At 42.8% G+C, this 20,464-nt stretch overlaps 1 protein-coding gene across 1 annotated transcript in view; it reads left to right on the top strand.

Moving 5' to 3' along the window:
- Positions 1 to 2,758: 2,758 nt before the first annotated feature.
- The window catches only part of bckdhb (branched chain keto acid dehydrogenase E1 subunit beta), a 205,866-nt gene continuing 188,160 nt past the window's right edge, over positions 2,759 to 20,464 (top strand). Inside the window, exons 1-3 of the mRNA XM_084336374.1 lie at positions 2,759 to 2,969; positions 6,671 to 6,748; positions 8,847 to 8,915. Of these exons, the coding sequence (XP_084192500.1) occupies positions 2,768 to 2,969; positions 6,671 to 6,748; positions 8,847 to 8,915 (349 nt within the window). The 5' untranslated portion in view covers positions 2,759 to 2,767. The remainder of the gene's footprint in view (positions 2,970 to 6,670; positions 6,749 to 8,846; positions 8,916 to 20,464) is intronic.

The following is a 20,464-nucleotide window of genomic DNA, read 5'->3' as shown; positions in this document are numbered from 1 at the left end:
TAGCCCCAGACGCCTGGGCGAGGGTCTCTGCGTCGTCTGGACCCGAGACCACGTCGCCACCTTGGACATGAAAGCGGCTAGCTGAGCGATGTTAGTCGCCGCTGCCAGGTCCTGTACCGCGGCGGTGTAGGCTTCCTCAGCCCACACCACCACCTTCCGGGCCAAATCACCTCTCGGCATCGGCTTCCGGTCGGGGTGCCACTCTATTATTTCCGGGCAAAGGGACCAAGGCGAGCGGCTTGTCTAAGCGCGGTACGCCGGTCCTAAGCCCTCTGACCCGGCCTTCCACCTGTGTAAAGGACAGGCATCTGCGAGAGCACAGGGATGTGGGACCGCAGCCGCCATAATACTGAGGAAGATAAGCAGTAACCTAGACTGCTGTCTGAACTCCTCCGAGTATACGTACTGCGGGGCCAGGGTAATTAACCCTGGCGCGCTGAACGGGGGGTTGTATTCCACCTCCACAGACTGCTTGCTGCTCACGCCTCCCGATTGCTCTGTGCGATGAGCGAAGGCTTCGACGCCACCCGACACCCTCTCCTGTGAGGGGACCTCACCGTAACGCGGGGCGGCTCGAGCCCTCCACCGACTGCCGCAAGCCATCCCCGGGCTCCAGTGATCTTCCGGAGAAGTATAGCTGGTCCGAGGACACTCCACGACGAGCGGCGGACGACAAGCGCTGAACACGCTGGGGGAGTCCTGACAAGGACTTTGTGGGTGGTGGAATATCCATCTCTAACTAACAGCTAAACTAAATCGTGCACTCAGCGCTGTAGGTGCTTATGAGTTACCTTTTTGCATGAAAAAACGAGGAAGGGTGAGCATGGCCACTACACCGGGTTATATACGACCGGAGGTAGGCGTGGCTGGGTAGATGTAAGGTGCATGATTGGTTTTTTTCAGGCGTGTGCAATAGGCACGAGTGTAGTCCAATAGGCCAAGCGAGACGCGGAGCCAGTAGAAAATATATCTGTTTAAACCAGTGTGTTTGGTGCATTTGGTCGGTCCTCGTCAAATTGGAAATGTATCATGTGACCAGATGGTAAATATGCTAGTTTGGTCGTAAAGTCAGGATCAATCAGATGCAAGGCAACAGATTCAGCAAGGTTTTTAGGAATAAAGAACATTTTGAAAACCCAGCAACATCATATTTCTGTTGATGTTTCATGATAATATCTGTACCACAGAAGGTGAAGGGTCTGTGAAATGTCACAATGAAACTCTACGAGTTTACCACTGGTATTTTTATTTATTTATTTTGATTGAACAAACTCTCATTTACAGACAACATGGCTCAACGAGATGATGGATCAGGTGCAAATAGACATTTAAAAAAGACATAAATAAATATATAGGCCTACAATTATTAAAAATATATAATAATATATATTTCAATCATATTCTTATATTATGCAAAAAGTTTATATTGAACCCCCCCCCCCCCACACGACTTTAAGGCGAGACACTGCAGGTGAATAGTCAAATATACTTTTTTTGTTGATTTTGAGATTTTGTTATATTTTGCTTCCTAAACATGTCTTCTATGAAACTAGTGACAATAAAACGTCAATAACACACATTTAGTTGTTTATTTTACATCATTTTGCCTTATTGCATCCATAAATGTGCACATATTTAATGGGGAAGTGCTTCATTTGCATATATAAACATACATTTCAGAAAACTTGCAATATATTTGTTCTTAGTTTATATGTACATAACAAATTGGGAAAGTTTCATAGTGATATCTATTCAAATATGTTTTGCCAATTAGGGGGTACTACACTGTACTACACTGTTTGTAGCCTGTGTGTAGTTTTGTTCAGTTCAATAACATCATTATTATTATTATTCAGTTATCAGGCATGTGTTTAGGTTGTCTATTACTAATGGTTTGATTAGGTATTGTGTTTGTAAATATCTGTTTAAAAAAAAAAAATGGCATTTTACAATACAGAACTTTGAAGGCGTTTTCCCAAAAATGAGTTTTAAGAGTTTTTCCGCATACTTTGAGCCAGAAATCTCCACTTCAGTAGCACTCACATACACCAAACCTTCCAGTTCTATTCATATCTATGTTCTGAAGGTATTTACAGAAGGGTTTGTTGATATCGCATTCATACCCTGATTTATATCACATTTTATTCCTAAAAACATGGCGAAATATGGAATTTTACCATAAAAATGGACTGAATGGAATATTTTTTGATTTATGGAGTGATACAAATAGATATCCAAAATCCCCTCTGTAATAACCTTTGGCTCTAATATGTCAACAAAATGAAACTATAATTTTGAAAATGGCTTTATCCAATGTTCAGATTTCTGTCCTGGAATTATATGCAAATTAGTGCATATTTAAGTAGATCATGCCTCATTTGCATATTTAAACATACAATTTCAGAAAACTTGTAATACAAGAAAGTCTTGTCTTAATATAAGTAATCAACTGGGGAAGTTTCATTGTGATATCTATTAGTTAATTTTTTTACCCTATTCACCTGCAGTGTCTCCCCTTAATTAAGGGCTTTTATATAAGAAATAAACTCTATGTGAAATGCACTAAACCTAGGTTTCACCTTCATTGAGTTCAACTTCCCGGTGGTAAACTCGGAAACGAGTATAACACCACCCACTTTTATAACCAATCAACGCCTCCTGTGTGTTTAACACCACCCTCTTTTACAACCAATCACAGCCTCCTCGCCGTCACATTGGTCGCCGTCATCCCCGTCCTTCCTGCCCCTTCACAACAACACAAACAGAGATGGCGGCGGCCTCTGCACGGTTCCTGCTCCGAGGAGCGAACTCCAAAGTTTCCATCACCAGCAATGTCAACAGCGGAGCTCACAGCTCTTTCGGGGCAACTCTGCTGAGGTTATCCCCGGGCTGTTTGAACTCTCCGGTTAGAACGCAGCGGAGGCACGCTCACTTCACCTTCCAGCCTGACCCTGTCCCGACGCAGTATGGTGAGTAGTGGAGCCGACGAGGTAACTACAACAGAAGGAAGGGTCGTCACGTCACAATACCAGCGTTCTATGCTTTGCTTGGTGCCAGACTTTGTCAGTTCTATTGAAGGCAGTAGTACAACAATTATATCTGAGGAAATGTGCAATACATCAAACTTTAGCTAGTTAACAATGCAACAAATTGCCGATGATCCTGACACCCGATGTAATAACCTGTTTAAATGACGTGTGGTGTGTCATAAACGAGGAGATGGCTGATCCCATTCAACTCAATGTCGGCCGAACTGAAAGTTTCCACACTTGGCACCAGTGACCATTCCTTCTTTTATAGTTTCCTTGGTTCAATGAGCTATCCAGCTAGCCAGTAGCAATGCACAGTGGGCTAGCTGTCTAGCTAACCAGCTATGATGAGATCAAGTTGCTCTCTTGATCATTAATTCATGCCATTCTGAATTGTCTAGCAACGCGACAACACTCACAATGCAGATAATTCGTTAGGGAGCTAACGCTGACGCTAGTGTTTTTTAGCCTAGAATATATTTTTCAACTCATAAATGTAGCTGAGCTAAAGTAGCTAGCCAACGTGTCTATCATGCATCATCCTATCCATATTTATGTTTACTTGAAGTGAACTATGGTAACGTTTACTTAGTGCATTTCATTAAGGGACCTCTCCCTGTTACTCTTGCTTCAATGGCACGTTTTATTATAGCTGCTACAAATTGAATTATTTGCCACTTTTCAATACTGATGCACTATAGGCCTATAGTTAGCTAATATGATTTTAACATCGACATTGAAATGTTAAGAATTCAACATTGTGGCCATGTGTTGTATTCTCTTGTCACTTTCTCACACGCCAGCCTCTGCACACAGTGAGGAGTAAAGGCATAGTGCTGCTTTTTTGTTTGCTACTTAGCAATGATGTTGATGATCGGTAGAGTCCTTTTTTCAGCACAATCCACACCTCTATCTACTATGTAGTTAGCCACAAACCAATAAGTCAATGGGGCCATGCTCCTGTCTGTACAAGCTGACTGAAGACAACTGAAATCTACTTTGTTTGTACTGGAGTAGGGCTGCACGATTAATCGTTAAAAAAAATCGCGACCTCAGGGCGGCTAGGTGGTGTAGTGGGCAAGGCACTCGCCACCAGTGTGGAGACGCTAGGATTCGCGTGTTCGAATCCAGCTCTCCACATTGTTTTTCAGTTTGGCTGGTCGTCCGCAGTAATACACATTGGCCGTATTACGGGGAGGGAAAACTGAAGGGTGGGGATCGAACGTTGTGAACAAGCGACTCCTACAAGTCGGTTGGTGCGCCTGCGCAGTAGAATCAGGAAGTGTCGGGGGCAGCGTGAGCCTCCCACGCGTTACTCCTCGACACTGAGAGATCGAGCTGCGCAGGTGAAAAGATGCGACTGCTGTTACCTCAAGTACCGGAGGGGACTTGTGCTATGTATGACTTAGTCCACATTGCAGCCGGCTTGTGGGAGGCAAGAAACAGCGTTCGTGACAGGGGAGGGTTGAATTGGATGATACGAAATTGGGATGGGAGAAAATATGGAAAAATGGGAGAAAAAGTGGATAAAAAAAAAAAAAAAAAAATCGCGACCTCGATTCATAGACGTATGCGGTCTAATTTCTAAATGACGACTATTCTGATGTATTTGCATTTGCGTCAAAATGGAGATCAGTTGCATTAAAACACTCCTATGCATTCACTTCACGTTGCATTCACGTTTGGACTTATTTGCTTCGGAACAATCCCAGTTGCGATATCAATCACACATACACGATGTAAAGCAAAACACGCTATTTAATATATTTTCTTACTTTTGTGTTGTGTTGACTTGTAGTCGGATTCCTGTTTTGGGGTTCCAGATGAGAGGTAGGAGCTGGACAACACCATAGCCTGAAGTCTTATAGTCATACAGTCCAAAGTTTATAAAGATCCCACGGAAAAGGAGTTTTGTAGATTTTTTTTTGTAATGTGTATACCGGTAAAAATACAGCGTTATTATCCAAAATGGCCGTCCTCTTCATAACATTCTGACGCTAGAGTCGGGACAAAGGTCGGAACCGAAAGTGGTAATTTCACGGAGCGCTTGTCAAATGACGCTCGCTTGTCAAATGACGCTCGCTTGTCAAATGACGCCCTGAGCTTACTGACGAGAGCAAAGTGCTGCGACGCGTCCCGTGCACAGGCATAAGAGATGAAAAGTGACTTGAGTTATTTTGTATGTTACAAGAGACTTAAGTTTAAGTCAAGCACTTTTATATATTTTATGTTTAAGACAAGCATTTTGATATATGTGATGTCTGTTTAAGAAAGGGTGCAATAAATATTTTGATTGAAAAAAAATTGAATCGGGGTGCTCAAGTAGCACACCATGTACTGCGCTGCGTCGCAACACGGCCGTCCCGGGTTCGGCTCCCGGACCCGGCGAGTCTGCGACCTTTGCCGAATGTCCCCCCCCCCCCGTCTATCTCCCGTTCTCCCTCTCTCTCTCTACCCGGTAGTAAAAAAAAAAGCCAATAAAAAATAAATAAAAATAAGAATCGTGTGAGAGAATCGTGATCTCAATTCTTAGGGAGAACATTTTTAGCAAGAATCGTGCACCCCTACTACTGTGGAGTAGATTTCAGTTACTTATCAATTAACTTTAATTGTCTGCATTGGTTGGTGGCTATCCAGAGCTAGTATGAGGAACATGGATTGTGCTGAGAAAGGACTGTACTGATTGCGTGAATACTTTCGGCAGCCCACTTGTCCTTCCGCATTGCTCTGATTGGCCGAGCGCGTGCATGAGCCGCGACGGGCTCCTCAGCCAGGCAGGAATACTAAACTCCGCTTAAGCTCCAGGAGAGAGGAGAGAGGCTGAAAACCCGCAGTTCTTTCCCGACTGATGGGAGCCGAATCCCGGATCCGATTTTTCTGATGAATACCCCCAAAACATGGAGGTCCTGAACGCAATTTATACAAATGGAAGTATTGATTACGCTGTAACGAATCATTAAAAAAATATACCGTTAACTGGAATATGTTGTTTCTTTACACACATGTTGGATTATGTAATTGGTTTGTTATGACAAACTAATAAAAAATCGCGAATTAACCAGTCCGGCAGCTACAACAACACACAGTAACTACATTCATACATCATTGTTTACAATGAACGGTGGGGCCATCGATACCATTGTGCATTGTTGTTGTTCTTACCTTATCTACGTAATATTAATTGATGCACCCAAACACCTGACTCAGTAGAATAGAATATAGAAGTACTTTATATACTGTGTGTTGTTGTAGCCACCGGTTAATTCACGATTTTTTTATTGGTTTGTCATGACAAACCAATTACATAATCCAACATATGTGTAAAGGCACAACATATTCCAGTTAATGGTATATTTTTTTAATGATTCGTTACGGCGAAATCAATACTTCCATTTGTATAAATTGCGGTAAGGGGAGCTTATTATTCCTGCCTTTCTGAGGAGCTTGTCGCGGCTCATGCGCATGCGCACGCTCGGCCAATCAGAGCAACGCGGAAGGACAAGTGGGCTGCCGAAAGTATTCACGCGTACTGATCAACACCATCATTGGTACATAGGAAATAGGGCTAGGGTTCCAAAAACCAAAACCATCTCTTTAAATGTTTACCAGAAGCCTACACATATCTTTCTCCATGCTTCTAGGCCCAACTCAGAAGATGAACCTGTTCCAGTCCATTACCAGTGCCTTGGACAACACCCTTGCCAGTGACCCTACTGCAGGTAGGAGGCTATAATGGGATTGTGTTTATTGTCATTGAATGAAACCTTTTAAACGGTACAGTACATGTCATTTTGAATTTGCACACTGCATTTTGAATGGGTTGTCATTGCGGGTGGGGTATGGAAGCTAAATTGGACTTTTGAAGTTTGTGTGGGACTGCAGTGATGCTTTATAGCGTAAAACAAAATTTTAAAAGCAGAGTCCCAATTAAACACAGGGTCTCTTTTACTGGCCGAGTATGGCTACAAATAAATAGCCTCTATTATAATCTGGGTCTAATTTGTTTGAATTGTTTGTGATTTTACCACTGGTGCACCTTTATTAAAGGTATTATTATTTTTGCAAAGTCATTGCTGAGCAAAACGCAGCAGCGAGACATATCTCCTTTCTCTATCGCTCTCCAGTTGATCTAGCTTGATGCACAATGGGCCACTTACATAGCCCTCTCTCTCTCATCACAACACAATGCGACACATTGAATGCATGCTAGTGCATAATGTTAACCTCTTAACAAGCACCCAGAAAAGTGGCCATTTTATTTACTTGAACTTGAGGACGGCATACTTTTTTTTGTAAAGCTTAGCTTTATACTTATAGCACATGCATGAGCCTGGTCTCTTTTGAAAGATAACATTCTGAAGTTACTAATGCAAAAAAGGAGAATCACTTTTAGTGCTAATGAAATAGAGTAACAGAGGTCTGAACTTGAGTTGAACTTGTGTACTACTCACATTTTTCTGTAGTGGTTGCAAGATTCCATAATGGAAGCGGAAGGCTTGCAGCTGGATAGCTTTCTACTGAATGCACAGAGTAAATCTATATTATTGTAGAAGTGTGTTTTTAGTTGACAGAAAGTTGGTCAGGTTTCAGCTGTACTGACTGGTGGGAAGTTCATTCCACCATCGTGGATCAAGGACCGAGAATAGCCTGCTTCTCTTTGATGACCCCCCACCTGGCCAATGATGATGTTGATCAGTAGAATCCTTTCTCAAGCACAATCCACGCTGTTCTCCATACTAATTAGCTGTGGCTAGTTAGCCACAAACCAATGCAAAGTCAATGGGGTCGAGCACCTGTCTGTGCAAGCTGACTGAGGCTCACTGAAGTTTACTTCACAAGTGCACACAAAGTAGACTTCAGTGAGCCTCAGATGGCTTGTACAGACGGGTGCTCGACCCCATTGACTTTAAATTGGTTTGTAGCTAACTAGCCACAGCTAAGGAGGAGGAAATTACAGTAATCTTTTTTGCCTCTCAGACCTCCTCCAGACCACCCCCTTGTTGCAACTCGACACCATCTTGTTTGAAAACCCTGGGGAAAGCCCTGTGTAGTAGGGATGGGTACCGAATCCGGTTCCTTTAAGGGTACCGTGACCGAATCACGTCGGTACTACCGAGTACCGATTCATGTGAGATCTGCCGGTGGCACTTTTTTTTTTTTTGGTCCGATGACGTCAACGTTTCGTTTACTACGAAACCTATAAAGTGTACCTCACGTCAACGTTCACATGCACACGCTTACCTAGGATTTTACTTGATTCAACAACAAAGCAGTCGGTGCAATGGGCAAGCTGAAAACGGTTGCAAGTGTTGTTACACTTTACAAAGCTAGATGCAGACAACGCTTGCTGCAATATTATATATATTATATAAACAAATTGTTCTAAATAAATAATAATGATAATAAATAATTAGAAGTTTTTACAACTGAGGTAGGTAGATTACATTTTTAGAGACTAAAGTACAGAAAAAAGGTACCGTTGGGTATCGGTTCAAATGTGAACGGTACCCAACCCTACTGTGTAGTGACTGAATCCTGCGGAAGCCCTGTGTAGTGACTGAATCCTGGGGAAGCCCTGTGTAGTGACTGAATCCTGGGGAAGCCCTGTGTAGTGACTGAATGCTGGGGAAGCCCTGTTTAGTGACTGAATCCTGCGGAAGCCCTGTGTAGTGACTGAATCCTGGGGAAGCCCTGTGTAGTGACTGAATCCTGGGGAAGCCCTGTGTAGTGACTGAATGCTGGGGAAGCCCTGTTTAGTGACTGAATGCTGGGGAAGCCCTGTGTAGTGACTGCATGTCTGTGTTTTCTGTCCTGCAGTCATCTTCGGGGAGGACGTGGCATTCGGAGGAGTATTCCGTTGCACAGTCGGACTAAGAGACAAATACGGTAAGAGCTTGATTTCCCTTCAGTTCCTCTAGACGAGACTAAAAAAACAAAGCTGTTTTATTATGCATATAATCTTGCACGTAATCTGAAATAAATTATAAACTGTCTTGTACAAATTAATTTGGTTTTTATTCCATTTTCATCATTTCACATCAGATAAGCAAATTAGGCAAGTGTTGCTTTATTAATCCCCTTGGGGAAATTCAATAGAAATAATGATGATAATAATAAATAATCATATAATATAACTAGAAAAGCATAGTGTAAATATACAAATAATATATAACTTAGGGCTGGGCGATATGGCCAAAAACTTTATCGCGATAAAATAATAAAATAATTTTCATATAACTCGATATCGATAATTATCGTCGATATAATTTCTGTCAAGTTTAATTAACTTCTTATGCCCGGCGCCGATGGACGGGCTATTAATAGACTTGTTTTGCTGCTGCGAATGTCTCGAGTTGATGTCGTCATCAGTCCACGCACGTTAGCAGTTAGTCAGAGCAAGCGGTGTATCCCATGATAATGTACTAACTATCACCCTAAAATACTCCGTTCAGCCCCAATACATTGCAACGACATCCACCGCATACCCCACACTACTCTAACCGTGGCCTCAGAATTCACGCCACACACCCACTCGGCACGTAAACTATAAAATAGCGGTGTGCAAGCAAATTATCCTAGCCAGCCTTGTTTCCAATGTACTAAATATCACCCTAAAATACTCTGTTCCGCCCCAATACATTGCAACAACGTCCACCGCATACCCCACACTACTCTAACCGTGGCCTCAGAATTCACGCCACACACCCACTCGGCACGTAAACTATAAAATAGCGGCGTGCAAGCTAATTATCCTAGCCAGCCTTGTTTACTACTGGAGTCCTACCTCTCTACCCAGAGGTGCAGCGCGGGTCTCCTTCGCTGTCGGCCATCTCCTTCACTGATTGATTGTTAGTGTGTGTGCTCATATCCAAGCTTGGAAAATCGATATATCGAAACTTTGCGACCACGTTTCATGTTTATTTCGAGGAAATAATTTATCGCGATAGTTATCGTTATCGTTTTATCGCCCAGCCCTAATATAACTTAATAATAGAATGGCAGTATATTCTATTCTTATTATGTAGGCAAACTACACTCTCCTACCACTGCTCGACCCGGTTCCATCCCCGTTAGCGAAACTTCTGCCTTGGTCAGTGGGTCCTATGACCACAGTGTTCACGGGTGGGAAGCCGGTGAGGTATGAATTCTGGTTGTTGCAACAGTGACTCCTGCCTGTTCAGCAGGGAGGGGATCTCGGGGAGATGGAGTGAACCTCTGCATGCGTGACAGTGACACTCTCAGTGAAAAGAAAAGGTGAAAAGAAGCGCCTCTATTGCCCAGTCTTAACTGGCATACATGGATTATTGTGATATGATATTTTGGCTCTATTACCCAGCACTAACTGGCATCCATGAGTTCTTTGCTCTCTTGTATTTTTGAATATACGTACTGTATCTGCATACTACTGCTATTTGAGACTTGATTTAACTTCTTTAAAAGTCTGTCTAAATGAGAAAGATCAGCCTGCTTCTCCCCACTAATCTTAATACAGAAATGATTTATCCTTTGTTTGTTAACTCTTTCTCTGCCAACAACGATTAAACAATCGTCAATCGTTGAACGCTAACAACGATTACTATACTTGTTATTTGATCGTTATTTATTTTATTCGATATTTCCATTCATTATCCATCCAGGGAGCCTGGTGTTATCATTGGGAATGGGTCTGAGATCGCAAAAGTCCAATACCGCGCCTGGTATGTTGCGGCCGGTATTGCACATCCTTTGAAAATCTGTGTATTGGGGTTGTGCGTCGATTATATAGGTCCGGGCGGACTTTTCCTTGTCGGGCATGACGAGCAATTATAACTTGTGGATTGATACGAAAAAAACACTCCCGATTCATGTTCTTTGGTGGATTATGTTGGCGACACGATCGACATCAATACTTGGAATGGCGATCAGATAATTGGAATATTCTTTTTGGGGTACATCCTAGTCAAGGTAAGGGCTATATGGTATCAATCTTGCGTTGATCCAAGAATTCCTTCATTGCGATCGGAGCGTATGTAATGTATTCCGTTGGTGACGATCAAAGCATAAAAAAACGACCCCCCTCCCTTTCATGCATTCATGATGAAACATAATACCTATAATCTAGATTTGATTTGAGAATAATAGCTAGTCCAGGCAAGAAACGACAACGCTTTTAGTAGAATACACGCATCTGGCTATTATGCAGCCTTTTGGGAATGACCCTAGACCGCTCTAAAACTATACTTATATTCACCACGGTATAAAACGGGAATGTATGGATAAAAAAAGTATTTCTTTTTCACATATTGAAAAATAGATAGATACTCGATGTCAAATGGGCAATAGTATTATATCCATAGCTATAATATATAATATAGTTTTAGCCCTGCAAACACCGCCATGTATTCCTATACTTTAAAGCGTTTGCATTTCAACCACACAGTAAACGGCACCCTCTGGCGCTGAATGAGTTAAAGGTGCTATAGATAACATTTGTATGTAGAGTAATCATTACAATAATACACCCACAGCTTTTAGAAAGGCTCAGAATAAAAATAAATAGCTTATTCCCCCCCAAAAAACATTGATTTGAGTTTATCATAATATATATTTTTTGCAGGTCTTCTTCTTCTTCTTATTTGAATTTCCGGCAGTGTAGACGCATCGTGGCGTATTACTGCCCTCCGCAATTCTTTTTATGGGCTCTTCTTCTTCTCCTTCTTCTCCTTCTTCTCCTTCTTCACCGTCTTTTTCTCCTTCTACTGGACCCCGTCATCAACTACATTGTCCATTGGAGTGCAGCTAATGCTGCTACTTCCTGTCTGGGCCCCCCTCCGCGGGACCCTCCTTGCCCCCTGCGATCTTATTCTGCGCTGCTTTGTCCCTCTCAGCCCCCTCAGCCAATTCGCTATACACCTCCTCCCAGCCCAGACCTTCCAATCCCAGATGTTGAACCGCTATCCTAACAATCATCTTCACCATCGCTGTTTTACCCTTAGCCTCTGCCATACCAGTAACTACCCCTGCCACGAAGGCCACAATGCCTAATTTCTCCTCCCTTCCCCTCTCTCTTTCCACCTGCTCTACCCTCTCTGCCACATGCCCTCCTTCCACCCCCTGCACCCTTTCTTGGCTGCCCTGTCCTACCCTGCTAACCGCCTCAGCATACGACAACTTACCCTCCCTTCTCACTCTCCGAACCGCGACCTCCTTCTTCATCACCTCACACCCCCTAAACGCTACACTATGCTCCCCACCACAACTACAGCACTTCGGCTTCACTCCCTCTCCACACTTCCCATATTCATGTTCCCCGCCACACCTAGCGCACCTCAGCCCCTTCCTACACGTGGTAGCTATATGGCCAAACTCCTGGCACCTATAGCACCTAAGAGGATTCTGGACAAATGCCCTAACCCTATACATCCTACGCCCTACAAACGCTCTACTCTTGTGTTCACTCAGTTAAAGACAGCCGAGGTTCGCTAACGTTACAATGTTGCGTTGTGTTCACTCATAGTTAAAGACAGAAACGACCCCCCTCCCTTTCATGCATTCATGATGAAACATAATACCTATAATCTAGATTTGATTTGAGAATAATAGCTAGTCCAGGCAAGAAACGACAACGCTTTTAGTAGAATACACGCATCTGGCTATTATGCAGCCTTTTGGGAATGACCCTAGACCGCTCTAAAACTATACTTATATTCACCACGGTATAAAACGGGAATGTATGGATAAAAAAAGTATTTCTTTTTCACATATTGAAAAATAGATAGATACTCGATGTCAAATGGGCAATAGTATTATATCCATAGCTATAATATATAATATAGTTTTAGCCCTGCAAACACCGCCATGTATTCCTATACTTTAAAGCGTTTGCATTTCAACCACACAGTAAACGGCACCCTCTGGCGCTGAATGAGTTAAAGGTGCTATAGATAACATTTGTATGTAGAGTAATCATTACAATAATACACCCACAGCTTTTAGAAAGGCTCAGAATAAAAATAAATAGCTTATTCCCCCCCAAAAAACATTGATTTGAGTTTATCATAATATATATTTTTTGCAGGTCTTCTTCTTCTTCTTATTTGAATTTCCGGCAGTGTAGACGCATCGTGGCGTATTACTGCCCTCCGCAATTCTTTTTATGGGCTCTTCTTCTTCTCCTTCTTCTCCTTCTTCTCCTTCTTCACCGTCTTTTTCTCCTTCTACTGGACCCCGTCATCAACTACATTGTCCATTGGAGTGCAGCTAATGCTGCTACTTCCTGTCTGGGCCCCCCTCCGCGGGACCCTCCTTGCCCCCTGCGATCTTATTCTGCGCTGCTTTGTCCCTCTCAGCCCCCTCAGCCAATTCGCTATACACCTCCTCCCAGCCCAGACCTTCCAATCCCAGATGTTGAACCGCTATCCTAACAATCATCTTCACCATCGCTGTTTTACCCTTAGCCTCTGCCATACCAGTAACTACCCCTGCCACGAAGGCCACAATGCCTAATTTCTCCTCCCTTCCCCTCTCTCTTTCCACCTGCTCTACCCTCTCTGCCACATGCCCTCCTTCCACCCCCTGCACCCTTTCTTGGCTGCCCTGTCCTACCCTGCTAACCGCCTCAGCATACGACAACTTACCCTCCCTTCTCACTCTCCGAACCGCGACCTCCTTCTTCATCACCTCACACCCCCTAAACGCTACACTATGCTCCCCACCACAACTACAGCACTTCGGCTTCACTCCCTCTCCACACTTCCCATATTCATGTTCCCCGCCACACCTAGCGCACCTCAGCCCCTTCCTACACGTGGTAGCTATATGGCCAAACTCCTGGCACCTATAGCACCTAAGAGGATTCTGGACAAATGCCCTAACCCTATACATCCTACGCCCTACAAACACCTCCCTAGGAACAACCCCACCCTCAAACGTAATCACTACCGTCTCCGTCACTGCCCTCTCTGCTCCCCTCTTCATCCTTTCTGCACTCTTAACTATGCCATTACGCCCGACGCCCGTTCTCCTTTAGCTTTTCCACCAGCTGCTCTACTGTAACCTCGACCGGTACCCCAGCTATCACCCCCTTACATCCCCCCTCCCCTACTCTCGCCACCCTACTTATACCCACCCCACCAATGCTCCCCATCTTCCTAGCCCTCTCCACCTGCCCCTCACTACCACACCCTACGGCCAGATTCCCATCCCACAAAACTCTCGCGTACTTTACCTCCCCTAATTGCTCGGCAATGAGTTTGGGCCACTCGAGCCTACCTACTTTCCCCTCTCCCCCTCAAGCCTGACCACTATATGAATCACTTCCTCTTTTGCCACATCATTTCCAGCACCCTCGCCTCCCGGCCCACTTGAGCTATCGTCCCTCGCTTTCTTCCTCTTCCCCCCTTCTCCCCCACTCTCCTCCCCCCTACTCTCCACGTCACCACCCGACCCCTTACCCTTGCCCTGGCTACTCTCACCCCCATCGCTGTCGTTCCTCTCCGTCTGTTTCTTCCTCTTCTTCACCACCGTTACCCACCCCTCTTTCTCATTCTCCTCCCCACTCTTCTCCATTCTGTCCAGGTCTCTGGTGTCTGCCTCCTCCCCCTTTCCATTCCTCATTCTGTCCAGGCTGTCCAGGTCTCTATAAACAAATGAATGTTGTTTATATATCGCATATATCTCCTCCCTACTTCAATTTCCCCACATGGAATGCACCCGATTGGATAAATGACATGCTGGTGCTCTAGTGCGACATCTAGTGGCTGAATCTATCTATGCCACCTATAATGTATGTTAGTCTGCCATTTACCTGGGTGTGCCTGGGTGCCACTTCCTGGCTAGGGGTAAAAAATGTTAAGTGCATTCAATAAGCCCTGATGGTAAACCCACTCCTTGGGTTAAATCAAGTAAACCTCTTGATTTGGTGTGATGGCAGCGCTGCTCCCTCATGCTGCTCGGCACAGTGCAGCTTTCCTTCTGGGAGAGGAAGCGGAACGCCTTGCTAGCACGGAGGACGCCTGATAGCGTGACCCGGGTCATATGGTGACCCCCTGCTCTCCAGCTGGGCCTGCTGTTGCAATGTGTGTGGAGTGAGTTTAGGGGGGTGGCGCGTTGGGAGAACTTGGTTAAACTCACTCCTCAGAAGTACTGCACCAAATTAAAAGTCTGCTTTTGATTTGGCTCGATTGGTAGCGCTGTCGCTTTTCATTTTGGCGAGCGCATGGCTTGTGGTTTGAAACCAGTTTTACAAAACAAAACCAAACAAAGAAATACGACAAATGAGGATAATGACAGAATATCAAAACAATAACAGCCTATCTACCCATAAACCACACACACACACACACACACACACATACACACACTGCAAGGGAAGCCATCAGTTGGGCATCTCCTCCATCTTCCTTAGTCGGTACCGAAAGCAGAGGCACAGAAAGGATGATCACTACAGGAAATACTCAATATTTAAGTAGTATATATTTATATATATTAGTTGATATTTAAATGACCTGTTTTAATATATAGTTATAGCAGGAAATAGTTAATACTTATGGACCTGCCAAACACAAAAAGCTGGTCCACTGAGCGACCACCATCAATAGCCCAGTGCTGCAAACCACCATCAACGTGGCCTGCCATCGGCCAGCCTGCGGTGCAGTCCTAAACTATACTTTTTGGATACCAATTGGGGGCTCGTTTTTTATCGCTTGAACAGAAGAAGGGGCCAATCACCAGCCTTGTATCATGGAACAATTATTCAAAATAGGGATGCGCTGATCCGGCTTTTTCAGTCCAAAGTCCGATACTAATACCTGGGCTTTGGGTATCGGCTGATGCGCAGTACAGATCCAATCCAATACTATTAATGAACACATTTCTGTATGCTGTAGTTATGAAGCAAATTTATCAATACTATAAAAATATTTTAGATTTTGATCCCCAGCCCTAGCTGAGTGGCTTTTTGCCAGTTCATCTTTATTTAAACTCAAATTCTTTGACGGCAAGCCCTCATTTTCAATGATGTTGAGCGTAATACATAATAAATACATAAACACTATAGATATACAAAGATGTATGTCTGCTGCTAACCTCAGGACAACCTGGACAAGAGGAAAGCATGTTAAAGATCCATGGAAATGACGTTCATGGCATCGCAAGCTTCCGTGGTTTGATGTATTTGGATGTAACCGACCTTTTGGGGCGGGGCGTGCAGTCGATTTGATTGACATCCTAAAGTTTTGGTGTTCGCCCTCAAATTGGTAACTCACGGAGTAGGTGGGATCTCTTTAGACGCATACAGTTAACTAGATGCAGATAAAAGCGGTCAAATGGAGGGGGACACATTTTACCTTTCACAGAACAGAACTTTTAATTATGAATTTATTTCTTCATGTTACAATGGCTTGAATGATCATGCTTGATGTTTTTTGTTTTTATTGGATCATCTCCAGTCACATGGTTCTCTCCTGTCTGACTGGTCCAGTGACGTGATGTACCCATCAACTGGCTTGAATTAAAGGTGCTATAGATAACATTCAGCCACCAGATGTTGCACTAGAGCACCAGCATGTAATTTATCCAATCGGGTGCATTCCCCATGGGGAAGTGGGGAGGGGATACATACATCTTTTGGGGGGAAAAGCAATACTTTAATTCCTCACCTTTTCTAAAAGTTCTGTGGATGTATTATTTAAACAAAAGGATTACTCTACATACATCTTTTATCTATAGCACCTTTTTAAAGAACATAAATAGTTGAAAAAGATTGTTGAACGAGTTATTTCCTGGAATATTATAAGCATGTTTCTGGTAAGCCCGGCCTAGGCCAATGAGTCCACAAAGTCCTATTACTATTAATCAACTGGGATTTCTTTTGTCCAGGACACTCCTAGTCAGTTAGCAGTTCATTATTGGTAACGTATTAGTAATTTTGGACTTAAATCAGGTTTGGTTTTTGGGGTTCGGGTCGATCCCAGCTCACATTTTAAAGAGTCCATATTAAGCCCATTTCCAGTTCAATATTTTCTTTTTTGTTGCGTATAAACATTTGCATGGTTTTATGGTGAAAAAGCTCTTCGTTCCAGCTGTACAGGCTGTGTGTGCAGCACCTCAGCCTGAAATGTTTTGGCTCCTCTGTTTAAATGTAAATGAGATGCTGCTTCCCTGTGCTGTGGTACTTCTTGGTTCACAAAATTCAGATCAAACTAGGAATTGCAGGAAATGGAGATTGTTTATGTGAAAATTATGTAAAAAAGTGACTTTGGAAAGAAAAAAAGAGGAAAAATTTACAAAAATTGCAGATAGAGATGGGTCCGATCCAAGATTGCTATCGGTTTTCGATATGATGTAATTCATATATTGGATGTTGGCCTGACTTGACTGATGCACATACTCAAACTAGATTCTGCAGCAGGGCTCCATATTGCGAAATGTAACCTTACAGATGATGATGATTTAAATTGTTTTTTATTATAATTATTAAATAGTTGTTATTCAAGAAGAAATACCTCTAGTATCATTTCAGTATAAATTCAGGTATCTGTATTGGAACCGAAAAAAGTCGATCAGTGCATCTCTAGTTGCAGATCAAATATGAATGATCCAGCATTTGCATATTTTAGTCTAAAATGTCAAAAACAGTGAAAGGGACAAGCTGCCATTTTGAAAAACTGAGATACACCAGATTGACATGGTCACGTAGACATGTAAACAAGTCCTACAAACAAGGCGTTTCAGGCAGTTCAGGAGCAGTGGTTTCTGTTGGAGAGAATGACTTTCTTTGGAGTCGACTTTGGGCTTTGTAACTCTGCATGACGTTCTACATGCACCCCCAGCTATACTGTATAAACACAATAAAGGAAAGGGGAAAAACCCAAAGAGCATAATGCAGCATGTCCCTTTTAACACATTGGTTGCCAAAATCGCTTTCCAGAGTTATTGCCCGCCATGCGTTGACCGCCAACATCGATGTACAGCATTTTTAGATCAATATTACATTTTTTTGCCATGGCATTCATAATTCATCCACCCAACCCCCGGTGCCCTAGCGGGACCCTAGATGGGACTGCAACGGCTCAATACCGCCGCCTGGTGGATGGTCGGGCGAGTTACACACTCAAAAACCGTAAAGTGTCATTGGTGCGTCGAGGAAATTCCTCCGGCAGTCACATCTCGCTACGGGACTCCTGACAAACACTATAGTAGATATGGATCGCTGACATAACGCAATAATTGATATGATTTCGGTGTTTATTGCGCCATACAAACCGGAAATGGATGTAGGTGATCGGCGTCGAATAATTGGGATCTTTCTCCGCCAGTCTCATCGGCGCACGGTAAGGGGGCAGTAACGTTATTTTCAACCCGATTGTGCATTTCCTTGTTTGCAAACAGTCTGATCAATATATCCACCCATACTACATAAAGCCGTTACTGATGATCAAGGAATTATAAACGACCCCCCCCCCCCCCTTTCCTCCACGCATGATTAAGCATAATGTATACCGATCATATACATTTTAATTTTTTAATATAGCGTGTATGGGAAAGAAACGCCGATAATCTATATATGCTTCAGGGCCTATAACTACTGTTTTTGGAATTACAGCAGAAAAGATTTAAAACATACTTATATTCTCGAAGGTATTAACACAACAATGTATGAATGAAAAAGTATAACGTTCCTACATCCTGAACGATAGATAATCGATGTTGAATGGGCCATAGTAATGTCAATATAGCAATACAATTTAAAAAGTTATAGCCCTGCAAAGAAAGTAAACATCTCCATAGGTGGCAGAGAGTGGTATAAGATGGGCACAACCCCTGGCGGTCAATGTGTTAAGTTAAGCCTGAGTAAAGCTCAGTTTAAAAAGGGTCACCTTTGTGCTCGCAGGGTTTAGCCACTTGGTGGCAGTGCAGCACTGGACCTGAACATGCTCTTTTACAAACCCCAGTGTGTGTTCCCCGTTTTCCAAAAGGTCCTTAAGGATCTGTTTGCATTTAGTTGTTGTAGTCTGTCACACATCTTAAAACTAGGTACTGTGGAATAATGTACACCTTTTTATTTTTCAATGTTTTTCTCAATTTACTTGTATCTCCTTTTTTAATATATATAAATATTGTTTCTTTTATAATTCATTTACAGCTTATAATCCCCTACACCTCCAACAACGTGCACCCCATTAGATTTCTGATGAGGTGGTTTTTTGTTAAAATCAACCCTGTTTAAACCCTCTCGTCTTTTTGTTGTCATTGGTGTCAGAGCAGCGTCATTATAGTTATTATACATTTTCTATTCGTTTATTTTAATAACGTTTTTTTTTAACTTATTTTGTTTTTGTAATTTTTTTTTATTCGTTTCAGTATTCATAGCTTTTTAGTATAATATAGGGGGTATTTGTCAGGGGCAAGATTGAACAAGTTCAGAACATATTGTGTAATAAAACACATCACTTTATGAAGGCAATAGTAGTCATGTAGAATCCCAGTCTCAATGAATATTATGCACCAATACAATACCCCCTCATTCTTGCTGTGTTGACAAATTTGACTAAATATTAAAACTAAAGATATTTTATTTTAGTTATGTACACAATATAGTTCAAGTTAGTCTAGTTTTTATTTGTATTGCAGTTAACTAAAATGTGTTTTCACACCTAGTTTTAGCTTTTGGTTAACTAGAATAACTTTGCGTCAGAGCTGTTGACCTTCACAAGGGAATGATTATTTTCCATCTCATCCATAGACGTCAGCAAGAGGGGAGCTGTTTTATTTATTTATTTGTAATCCCTCTCTCTGCTGAAAGGAACGGCACAGCCCTCCACCACCTACCACCATTATACGACACAGCGCATTATGCAGGTGGACAGTGTACGCATAGCATGAATAGCATTTTACACGGCTGACGCATTCACCTCAATGATACGGCCTCTCAGAGACAAGGCAGTTGCTTCTGCTGAATAATACTGTTCACCTGGAAACAACAGCTCACATGGACTCTGCTTCCTCTCTCTCTGCCCCTCATTTGGCTTCGCTCCCTCACTTGAGAAGGACATTCACTGCCAGACCCCGCCGACTACTAAAGGTCACCAAACACGCTAAATATCTTTTGTGTTTGTGTGATCCTGCTTTTATAGTCAGTCTGTCTTCAATTGACTAACATTTGTTGTTGACTATGCCTAATAGCCGTAGGACATTGCAGACTAATTGATTTGTTGATTTTAATCGACAAATTGTTTTGTTTTAATCAACAAATCTGTAAAATGCTGTTTCCCCACACATGCAATCGTTTCTTTTAAGTCTAGTGCTTACCAAAATAAGTTTAATGTGTGCATACACTTCTTCAGCATGTAACTCATTCAGCCTGGAAAAAACCCACAATAAAGAAAACAACCATCTACTAACAAAGTCTCAGTCCACTGAGGCCAGACTGATGGATGAATGGACTAAGAGGGTAA

Source organism: Notolepis coatsorum, assembly GCF_963971535.1.
Source record: "Notolepis coatsorum genome assembly, chromosome: 19".
Taxonomy (NCBI): Eukaryota; Metazoa; Chordata; class Actinopteri; order Aulopiformes; family Paralepididae; genus Notolepis; species Notolepis coatsorum.
This window is presented reverse-complemented; position numbering and strand designations above follow the sequence as displayed.